Source organism: Oryx dammah, unplaced genomic scaffold, assembly GCF_014754425.2.
Source record: "Oryx dammah isolate SB20612 unplaced genomic scaffold, SCBI_Odam_1.1 HiC_scaffold_2, whole genome shotgun sequence".
Taxonomy (NCBI): domain Eukaryota; kingdom Metazoa; phylum Chordata; class Mammalia; order Artiodactyla; family Bovidae; genus Oryx; species Oryx dammah.
Window position 1 is genome coordinate 90,300,682 of NW_024070186.1, and position 12,236 is coordinate 90,312,917.

General features: G+C 36.5%; 2 protein-coding genes across 2 annotated transcripts in view; one reads left to right on the top strand and one right to left on the bottom strand.

Moving 5' to 3' along the window:
* The window catches only part of IQCB1 (IQ motif containing B1), a 159,195-nt gene that overhangs the window by 74,354 nt on the left and 72,605 nt on the right, over positions 1-12,236 (top strand). The gene's annotated exons all lie outside the window — the stretch shown is intronic.
* EAF2 (ELL associated factor 2) overlaps positions 1-12,236 on the bottom strand; it is a 46,657-nt gene that overhangs the window by 5,173 nt on the left and 29,248 nt on the right. The window contains exon 5 of the mRNA XM_040250769.1: positions 9,784-10,041. Within this exon, the coding sequence (XP_040106703.1) occupies positions 9,784-10,041 (258 nt within the window). The remainder of the gene's footprint in view (positions 1-9,783; positions 10,042-12,236) is intronic.

Sequence of the window (12,236 nt, forward strand, 5' to 3'; positions counted from 1 at the left end):
TATTATTTCTATAGTTTGTTGATTCCTTTGGATTTTCTATGTAGACAATTATATTATCTACAAATAAGGGTGATTTTATTTCTTGTTTCCAATTCTTACTTTCATTTCTTTTACTTGTTTTATTGTATTTCTCCAGAACCTTCAGTACAACACTGAATAGACACAGGGTGGTCCTAAGATGGCAGAGGAATAGGATGGAGAGACCACTTTCTCCCCCACATATTCATCGAAAGAATGTTTGAATGCTGAGCAAATTCCACAAAACAACTTCTGAATGCTGGCAGAGGACATCAGGCACCCAGAAAGGCAGCACATTATCTTTGATAGGAGGTAGGACAAAATATAAAAGATAAAAAGAGAGACAAAAGAGGTAGGGACGGAGATCCGTCTCAGGAAGGGAGTCTTTAAAAAGAGAGGTTTCCAAACACCAGGAAACCCTCTCACAGGCAGGTCTGTGGGGAGTTTTGGAATATCAGAGGGCAACATAACTGGGGGGAAAAATAATTAATTAATTAATTAATTAAACTCCACAGATTACGTTGCTAACGGCAGCTCCCAGTAGAGAAGCAGTGCAGACACTCCCATCTGCCACTAGTAAGCAGGGGCTGGACAGGGAGGCGCAGGCCGCATTGCTTAGGGTAAGGAGGTAAGGATCAGGCCTGAATGCCCCGAGGGCAATGTGAGGGAACTAACCTGAGATAGCAACCCAGACTGTGGGATAGCCAGAGAGAGAGAGAAGAAAAAAAAAAGAGAGAGAGAGAGAGAAAAAACTATCCTGGGAAAAGCCCTAACCTAAGACACCGCCAGGCCTGCTCACAGAACAAAGGACTGAGCAGAGCTAGACTGCGGCGGACTGGCCCATCTCCCGCTGGAGACAGGCAGGTGAGGGTAGCCAGAGCCGGAAGGGGGCAATTGCGGCCCCAGAGAGGCATCCTCTACCAAACTGCAAGCAGGCTTCATTGCTAACCAAGACTTCTTCGGATTTTGGACGGTTGACATCCACCAGGAGGGTAGCAGCCAGAGATCAGCTCCCAGAAGAGACACATGGCACACCTGAGAAGGCACGCCCACTGTACACCCAGAAAACCAAGCGCCTGGGACAGGGGAGGTGATAAGATGCACCCCCCACCTGGGGTGACTGCTCTCACCAAGTACCTGGTCACCTGTGCTGCTCAGACCTGGGAAGGGCACAAAACGCAGGCCCAACCGAGTCTGCACCTTTGTGGAGTACCTGAGAACCTGAACCTGAGTGGCTTAGACCTGGGAAGTGTATGCAACCCAGGGCCCGCCTCAGACAGTTCCCGGCAGAGCAACCTAGAGCCTGAAAACTGTAGACCGTGAAAGCACACACGCTGTGAGCAAACCCAGTGCAGCTAAAACACTGTAAGCACTACCCCCACACACACCAGTGATATTTGTTTGCAGTGTTCCTCCCTCCCCAAAGCACGACTTTGACTTTGAACAAGTGAGCCTAAAAAAGTGACTACCATCGCCCCCTAGTGTCAGGGCAGAAATTAGACACTGAAGAGACCATCAAACAGAAGAAGCCAAAATAAACAGAGGGAACCGCTTTGGAAGTGACATGTGCAACAGATTAAAACCCTGTAGTTAGCACTGACGAACTACACCAACTAACATAGGAAGGGGCCTGTAGATATTGAGAAATATAAGCCAGATCAAGGAACTATCTGAAAATGAACTGAACCCACACTGTCTCCAACAGCTCCAGAGAAAGACCTAGATATATTTTTATTATCATTTTTTAAATTAAAAAAATTTACATTTTAAGTCCTCTATTACTCCTCTAATTTTCATTTTTATAACCTATTGATGGTGTGATCACTCACCTAGAGCCAGACATCTTGGAATGTGAAGTCAAGTGGGCCTCAGAAAGCATCACTATGAACAAAGCTAGTGGAGGTGATGGAATTCCAGTTGAGCTCTTTCAAATCCTGAAAGATGATGCTGTGAAAGTGCTGCACTCAATATGCCAGCAAATTTGGAAAACTCAGCAGTGGCCACAGGACTGGAAAGGTCACTTTTCATTCCAATCCCAAAGAAAGGCAATGCCAAAGAATGTTCAAACTACCGCACAATTGCACTCATCTCACACACTAGGAAAGTAATGCTTAAAATTATCCAAGCCAGGCTTCAGCACTATGTGAACCATGAACTCCCTGATGTTCAATCTGGTTTTAGAAAAGGCAGGAACCAGAGATCAAATTGCCAACACTGGCTGGATCATGGAAAAGGAAGAGAGTTCCAGAAAAACATCTCTTTCTGCTTTATTGACTATGCCAAAGCCTTTGACTGCATGGATCACAATAAACTGTGGAAATTCTGAAAGAGATGGGAATACCAGACCACCTGACCTGCCTCTTGAGAAACCTATATGCAGGTCAGGAAGCAACAGTTAGAACTGGACGTGGAACAACAGACTGGTTCCAAATAGGAAAAGGAGTACGTCAAGGCTGTATATTGTCACCCCGCTTATTTAACTTTTATGCAAAGTACATCATGAGAAATGCTGGGCTGGAAGAAGCACAAGCTTGAATCCAGATTGCCAGGAGAAATATTAATAACCTCAGATTTGCAGATGACACCATGTTTATGGCAGAAAGTGAAGAGGAACTAAAAAGCCTCTTGATGAAAGTGAAAGAGAGTGGAAAAGTTGGCTTAAAGCTCAACATTCAGAAAACAAAGATCATGACATCTGGTCCCATCACTTCATGGGAAATAGATGGGGAAACAGTGGAAACAGTGTCAGACTTTATTTTGGGGGGTTCAAAAATCACTGCAGATGGTGATTGCAGCCATGAAATTAAAAGACGCTTACTCCTTGGAAGAAAAGTTATGACCAACCTAGATAGCATATTCAAAAGCAGAGACATTACTTTGCCAATGAAGGTCTGTCTAGTCAAGGCTATGGTTTTCCCAGTGGTCATGTATGGATGTGAGAGTTGGCCTGTGAAGAAACCTGAGCACTGAAGAATAGATGCTTTTGAACTGTGGTGTTGGAGAAGACTTTTGAGAGTCCCTTGGACTGCAAGGAGATCCAATCAGTCCATTCTAAAGGAGATCAGTCCTGGGTGTTCTTTGGAAGAAATTATGCTAAAGCTGAAACTCCAGTACTTTGGCCATCTTATGTGAAGAGTTGACTCATTGGAAAAGACTCTGATGCTGGGAGGGATTGGGGGCAGGAGGAAAAGGGGACGGCAGAGGATGAGATGGCTGGATGGCATCACCGACTTGATGGACGTGAGTTTGAGTGAACTCCGGGAGATGGTAATGGACAGGGAGGCCTGGTGTGCTGTGATTCATGGTGTCGCAAAGAGTCAGACACGACTGAGGGACTGAATTGAACTGAACTGAACTGAACTGAACAGGAGAAAAACTATTAAAAATTCCAACATATGTAGGTTGAACAACATGCTGCTGAATAACCAACAAATCACAGAAGAAATCAAAAAAGAAATCAAAATATGGATAGAAATGAATGAAAATGAAAACACAACAACCCAAAACCTATGGGACACTGTAAAAGCAGTGTTAAGGGGAAAGTTCATAGCAATACAGGTTTACCTCAAGAAACAAGAAAAAAGTCAAATAAATAACCTAACTCTATACCTAAAGCAACTAGAAAAGGAAGAAATGAAGAACCCCAGGCTTAGTAGAAGGAAAGAAATCTTAAAAATTAGGGCAGAAATAAATGCAAAAGAAACAAAAGAGACCATAGCAAAAATCAACAAAGCTAAAAGCTGGTTCTTTGAGAAGATAAATAAAATTGACAAACCATTAGCCAGACTCATCAAGAAACAAAGGAAGAAAAATCAAGTCAACAAAATTAGAAATGAAGATGGAGAAATCACAGACAACACAGAAATACAAAGGATCATAAAAGACTACTATCAGCAACTATATGCCAATAAAATGGACAACTTGGAAGAAATGGACAAATTCTTAGAAAAGTACAACTTTCCAAAACTGAACCAGGAAGAAATAGAAAATCTTAACAGACCCTTCACAAGCACAGAAATTGAAAGTGTAATCAGAAATCTTCCAGCAAACAAAAGCCCAGGACCAGACGGCTTCACAGCTGAATTTTACCAAAAATTTAGAGAAGAGCTAACACCTATCCTACTCAAACTCTTCCCTGAAAATTGCAGAGGAAGGTAAACTTCCAAACTCATTCTATGAGGCCATCATCACCCTAATACCAAAACCAGAGAAAGATGCCACAAAAAAAGAAAACTACAGGCCAATAATCACTGAAGAACATAGATGCAAAAATCCTTAACAAAATTCTAGCAAACAGAATCCAACAACATATTAAAAAGATCATATATCATGACCAAGTGGGCTTTATCCGAGGGATGCAAGGATTCTTCAATATCCACAAATCAACCAACCTAATATACCACATTAACAAATTGAAAGATAAAAACCATATGATTATCTCAGTAGATGCAGAGAAAGCCTTTGACAAAATTCAATATCCATTTATGATAAAAACCCTCCAGAAAGCAGGCATAGAGGGAACATACCTCAACATAATAAAGTCATAAATGACAAGCCCACAGCAAACATTATCCTCAATGGTGAAAAATTGAAAGCATTTCCCCTAAAGTCAGGAACAAGACAAGGGTGCCCACTCTCACCACTACTATTCAACATAGTTTTGGAAGTTTTGGCCACTGCAATTAGAGCAGAAAAAGAAATAAAATGAATCCAGATTGGAAAAGAAGAAGTAAAACTCTCACTGTTTGCAGATGTAATGATTCTCTACACAGAAAACCCTAAAGACTCCACCAGAAAATTACTAGAACTAATCAATGAATGTAGTAAAGGTGCAGGATATAAAATTAACACACAGAAATCCCTTGCATTCCTATACACTAACAATGAGAAAACAAAAAGAGAAATTAAGGGAACAATTCCATTCAACATTGCAACAAAAAGAATAAAATATTTAGGCATATATCTATCTAAAGAAACAAAAGACCTATATATAGAAAACTATTAAACACTGATGAAAGAAATCAAAGAGGATGCAAACATATGGAGAAATATACCATGTTCATGGATTGGAAGACTCAATATAGTGAAAATGAGTATACTACCCAAAGCAATCTATAGATTAAATGCAATCCCTATCAAGCTTCCAAAGCTATTTTTCACAAAACTAGAACAAATAATTTCACAATTTGTATGGAAATACAAAAAACCTCAAATAGCCAAAACAATCTTGAGAAAGAAGAATGAAACTGGAGGAATCAACCTGCCTGACTTCAGGCTCTACTACAAAGCCACAGTCATCAAGACAGTATGGTACTGGCACAAAGACAGAAATATAGATCAATGGAACAAAATAGAAAGCCCAGAGATAAATCCACACACCTATGGATACCTTATCTTTGGCAAAGGAGGCAAGAATATACAATGGAGAAAAGACAATCTCTTTAACAAGTGGTGCTGGGAAAATTGGTCAACCACTTGTAAAAGAATGAAACTAGAACACTTTCTAACACTATACACAAAAATAAACTGAAAAGGGATTAAAGATCTAAACATAAGACCAGAACCCAATCAAAAAATGGGCCAAAGAACTAAACAGACATTTCTCCAAAGACATACAGCTGGCTAACAAACACATGAAAAGATGCTCAAGATCACTCATTATCAGAGAAATGCAAATCAAAAGCACAATGAGGTATCATTTCATGCCAGTCAGAATGGCTGTTATCCAAAAGTCTACAAGCAACAAATGCTGGAGAGGGTGTGGAGAAAAGGCAACCTTCTTACACTGTTAGTGGGAATGCAAACTAGTACAGTGTGGAGAACAGTGTGGTGATTCCTTGTGGAGATTCCTTAAAGAGGTTCCTCTTACACTGTTGGTGGGAATGCAAACTAGTACAGTGTGGAGAACAGTGTGGAGATTCCTTAAAAAACTGCAAATAGAACTGCCATATGACCCAGCAATCCTACTGCTGGGCATACACACTGAGGAAACCAGAATTAAAGAGACACGTGTACCCCAATGTTCATCACAGCACTGTTTATTATAGCCAGGACATGGAAGCAACCTAGATGTCTATCGGCAAACAAATGGATAAGAACGCTGTGGTACATATACACAATGGAATATTACTCAGCCAATAAAAAGAATACATTTGAATAGTCCTAATGAGGTGGATGAAACTGGGGCCTATTATACAGAGTGAAGTAAGCCAGAAAGAAAAAAACACCAATACAGTATATTAACACATATACATGGAATTTAGAAAGATGGTAATGATAACCCTATAGCAAGACAGCAAAAGAGACACAGATGTATAGAACAGTCTTTTGGACTCTGTGGGAGAGGCTGAGGGTGGGATGATTTGGGAGAATGGCACTGAAATATGTATATTATCATATGTGAAATGGATTGGTAGTCCAGGTTCGATGCATGAGACAGGGTGCTTGGGGCTGGTGCACTGGGATGACCCAGAGGGATGGGATGGGGAGGGAGGTAGGAAAGGGGTTCAGGATGGGGAATACATGTACACCCGTGGTGGATTCATGTCAATATATGGCAAAACCACTACAATATTGTAAAGTAATTTAGCCCCCAATTAAAATAAATAAATTTATATTAAAAAAACATTGAATAGACATAATGATATTAGTTCTCCTACCTTCTTCCTGATTTTAATGGAAATGTTTCTGGAGTCTGTATTAGAATAATATTGGCAGTAGTTTTGATTTTTGTAATGATCTTTTATAATATTAAGGAAATTCCCTTACATTCAATCTTAAGTAAAAGTTTTAAAATTAATAAATATTGGCTTTTGTCAAATTCAAATTTGTTGAAATGATTATATGGTTTTATTCCTATAATCTAGTAATATGGTAAATTATTATTATTAATATTATTTCAGATATTGAACATATATTACATTTCTGTGATGAGCTTTATTGGTTTGTGATTTAGCATGCTTGTTTTAATATCTTACTTAGTAATTTTACATTCATGTTAAATGAAATTGGTCTATAATGCTTTTTGTCTTGTTTCTGTTCAGTTTTGGTATTGAGATTATCCTAAAATTATAAAAGAATTAAATTGCTTCTCCCAGTATTCTATTCTCTGAAATAGTTTGTCGAAGAATTGTTTATTCTTTGAAGATTTGTTATAATTCATCTGTAAAATTATCTTCAGTTTTCTAGCATCTTGGGGATATGGAGATAGGGTTAAGGAGAAAGAGACATTAATTGTTAATGGTTTCCTCAGATTTTCCACTCCTTTTTGAGTCATATTGGGTAAATTTTATTTTTTTTCCTAGAAAATCATCCATGTGTGTGTTAGTTATTCATGTTCTGCTCTTTGCAACCCCATGGACTGCAGCCTGCCAGGCTCCTCTGTCTATGGAATTCTCCATGCAAGAATACTGGAGTGGGTTGCCATTCCCTCCTCCAGGGGATCTTCCTGACCCAGGGATTGAACCAGGGTCTCGTGCATTGCAGGCAGATTCTTTACCATCTGAGTCACCAGAGAAGCCAAAATCATTCGTGTTTATGCCAAATTTACTGAGATAAATTTTTTGTAAAGTTCTCATAATTAAAAAAATAAAATATATAATTTTAACCACTTTTTCATTCCTAATCTTGTGTTTTTTTCTTTTTCTTTCTTCATCAGCCTTAGTTAGAAGTTGGTCTTTTTTTAGTTTTCAAAGAAGTAACTTCTAGCCTTGTGATCTTCTAATGTTTCTTTGTTATCTATTACACTAATTTCGATTCTGATATACAATATTTTCTTTCCCTGCTTTAAGATACTATTGTTCACCTTAAGATGAAACTCTCACTCTTTTATTTTCAATTTTTTTATAAAAGAACATTTTGAGACTATAAAGTTCCCTATAAGTACCTTTTAGGTGGCACCCCAAAACTGCTGAGATTTTTTTGATATTACTTAATTATAAATATTTTTAAATTTCATTGTAATTTCCTTTTAACATGTAAATCACTAGATACGTGCTCCAAAGTTCCTAAGCATGTATTTTGAACTATTTTTATTTATTTATATTCTCATTGTCTATAGTCATATGATGATTAATAAAATATGATTTCTTTCAAATGTGTTCATTTGTCCTAGTAGAAATTAATTTCATAAATGTTTTACATTCATAATCTTGAAAGTACCTGCTTTTTATTTTTATACTGTAAGATTCTACATATTTACTATTAAAACAGGCATATTCAGTCTTTCAAGGCAAAAGAAATAAAACAAAAATAAACAAATGGGATATAATCAAATTTAAAGTTTTTGCACAGCAAAGGAAACCATAAACCAAATGAAAAGACAACTTATAGAATGAGAGAAAATATTCACAAATGATGCAACTGACAGGGCTTAATTTCCAATATATTAGTATTTTTAATGTTCCAAACCAAACAACCCAACTGAGAAATGAGCAGACGATCTAGAGGCATTTCTCCAAAGAAGAAATACAAATAGCCAATATGATACATTAACAGATGCTAAACAAAGCTAATTATTAGAGAAATGCAAATCACCTCACATTAAACAGCCATCATTAAATGGTCTACAAATAAGAAATGCTGGAGAGGGCATGGAGAAAAAGGGACCCTCCTACACTGCTTGTAAGAAAGTATGCTGGTGCAACCACTGTGGAAACTTGTATGGAGGTTTTTTCAGAAAACTAAAAACAGAATTACAATATGATCCAGCAACCCCACTCCTGGGCATATATCCAGAGGAAAACCATAATTAAAAAAGATATATGCACCCCTATGTTCACAGAAAGCATTATTCAAAATTGCCAAGTCATAGAAACAATCTAAATGTCCATCAAGAGATCAATGGATAAAGAAGATGTAGTACATGTTTACAATGGAATACTACTCAGTCATGAAAAAGAACAAAATAATGCCATTTGCAGCAACACAGATGCAACTAGAGATTATCATACTAATTGAAATAAGTCAGAATAAAAGAGACAAATACCATACAATATCACTTACATGTGGAATCTAAAAGATGACATGAATGGACCTATCTATGAAACAGAAACAGGTACTTTGTCAGTGCTAGTATTATGTGATAAGCAAAATAAACAAGATCATAGCCCTCTTGGAGCTTATAAGATAATAAATCAAAGAACATATAAATTTCTAAATGACAATTGATATAAAGAAGATACTGCTCTGAAGGTCTATAACAAGGGGGATTTGATCTTGTCAGAAGAGTCAAGACTTTCTTGATCAAGTGAATCCTGGAATATAATCTGAAGAATAAATTATCTACATGAAAAGAAATATATTTCTAGCTGAATAGAGAGTTAGTGTAAGTCCCTGAGGTAGGTAGGTATGTAGGACTTCTGTGTCTAGAGCTGAGAGGAGTGGGTGAGAGATGCAAATTTACAAGTTATATGTATACAAGTATTGATTGCAAGAGAAATATATAACTTATCTGAGGAAAGAGTATAGAATAAAAAGAAAAAAGGACCTAGAATTAAGCTTTGAGAAACTTCAGCTGTAATAACTGAGTAGAAGATTATAAACCAGCAAAGAAGAGAGAGAAAAGTATCTTGAAAGAAAGGAGAAAAGCCAGTAAGGCATTATGTCACAGAATCAAAAGAAAATGAATAACTTAATAAGAAGGTAATGGTGATTTCTGTTAAATTAATAAAAAAGAAGCAATTCTATTTAAATTTTAGGTTGTAATCAGTGTGGTTCAATTGTGAATTCTTACTTTTCCATTCACTCATGCTTATGTATACTTACTTAAAGTATTCATCAGAAGGCCATTGTTGTCATGATGTTTATTCTGACCAGCCACTATTTCAGGAATCCTGCACTGTGGCATGATAGACATGGTGGGATGTTCTGAGATATAGTTCCCTGGATCAGGAGAGGATTTGCACTCTTCATCTTCTGAATCACTGGAACTATCCTCACTGCTTGAAGATGAAGAACTTTTGGAATCTGATGAACTATCACAACTACTCATCTGGTCCATTAGACTAGCTTCTGCTTTCAGTTCTGAAAATTAAACAGAATTTAACAGTTAGGTCAAAATAATGTTAACTATGTATTTAAATATATAGTTAATAAATAATGTTAACTATAAATATTAAACATAATAAAATTTGAATGTGTCAGTTTCTAATGAACTTGATGAGGAATAAATAATGTATACATTCACAGCATTTTATGATTTTATTTAAAAAGCTCCTCTACTAGTACAAAATGAAAAGTAAAACCCCACTTCCTACCCCATCCTCAAATTCTTTTAATCCTACTCTCCAAGAATAATCACTCCAAACAGTTTCTTATCACCATATATGTTTTAAAATTCTGCTTGGAAAATGGCATTTTAGATTTTGACACCCAATTCACCTGTTGTTAGCTTGAGTGTGGTCTTTGTTATCACCCAACCAAGAGTTATTTTCTGAAGGGGTAGGTTATAAGATGTCCTGACTATGCTATTCCTCTCTCGTCCTTTCTGAGGTCTCTAACCAGATTACCTTCCTCTTTTCATCTTTCAGAGTTCTCCTTTGCATTGTTTCTTGGTTATATAGTTTTACTTTGTGGGAAGAAGCAGAAACAGATAAGTCTATGTCATCTTGTCCCACAATACATTTTAAAAGACTGAATTTATACAGAGTGTGTTTTCTACCAAAACAAAATAAAATTTAAAATTTATAAATGGAACCTAGATAATCTTCAAATATTTGAGAAGTAAATGCTCTTCTGGAAAACCCATGGATCAGGAAGAAATAAAAAAGATTTTAGAAAATACTTCTAATTGAAAGAAAATGAAACCACAATTTATCAAAATCTGTGGAGTAAAAATAAAGTACATTTTGGAGAAAAATTTAAAATATTAAATGATTTTGTTGGGGGAAAAAGAGGTTTCAATTAAATGAACTAAGATGTACTTAAGAAGCTAGAGAAAGAAGAGCAAAATTAAACAAGCAGAAGGAAAAAAAATTAAGAGCAAAAAACAAGGAAGAACCAAAAGAGTGAAAATAAATGAAATGAAATTGATTGCTTTAGATAAATAATGTTGATAAAACTCAGCTGGGTTTATCAAGAAAAAAAGATACTAAACATGAATTAGAGAAGGAAATGGCAACCTCCTCCAGTATTCTTGGTTGAAGAATCTCATGGACAGAGGAGCCTGGCAGGCAACAGTCCATAGGGTCGCAAGAGTCGGACATGACTACAGATCTTACAGCATTAAAAGAATAGGAAGGAATATTGTGAACTACTTTATGCCCATAAACACAGTAAATTAGATGAAATGGATCAATTCCTTGAAAGGCACAAACTACTAAGGTTCACTCAAGAAGAAACAGCCTGAATATCCCTAAAAATTAGGTTGTGGTTATAATCTTCCCCACACCCTGCACACAAATCTCCAGTGACAGAAGACTTCACTAGTGAATTATACTGGTTATTTAAGGGAGAAATAATATGAGCTTGATGCAAATTCTTCTGTATAATTAAGAAGGAAGGAATACTTTCCAATTCATTCCATACAGCCAGAATTACTGATACAGAAATTCAACAGAGACATTACCAAAACAAAACAAACCAAACACCTAATATCCTTTATGAACCTGGTCACAAAACTTTTAAGCAAAATTTTAATAAATCAAATTTAATAATATATACTAGTGGTTTTCAACCAGCTACGATTTTCTTACCTAGAAAGAAATCTAGCAATGTTTAAAAACATTTTTGGTTGTCACAATGGGCGGCAAGTGGTGATACCAGCATCTACTGGGTAGAAGCTAGAGAGGCTGCTAAGTACTTTACAACATACAAGTCAGCCCCTGACCAAGAACCATCCAATTCCAAACGCCAATATTGCTGAGGTTGAGAAGTGCTAGTATTAAAAGGACAATATATAATGACTAAGTTGGATTTTCCAAGGTATACAAACTTTTAAAAATCAATCCATATAGTTCACTATGTTAAAAACTGAAAAATAAAAGCCATCTCAAAACAGCAGAATTTTCAACAGTAGTTCTTGACCAAAAAAAGGAAAAAAACTTTCAGCATCATAGAAATAGAAGTTAACCTGATGAAGGATCTCTAAAAAGAACTTACTGCTGAAATCATACATAATCGTAAAGAACTGAAATCATATGTAACTCTAAAGGACTGAATATTTTCTAGCATCAGAAACAAGAGGTTTTCCACTTTGACCACCTCTAGTCAATGCTGAA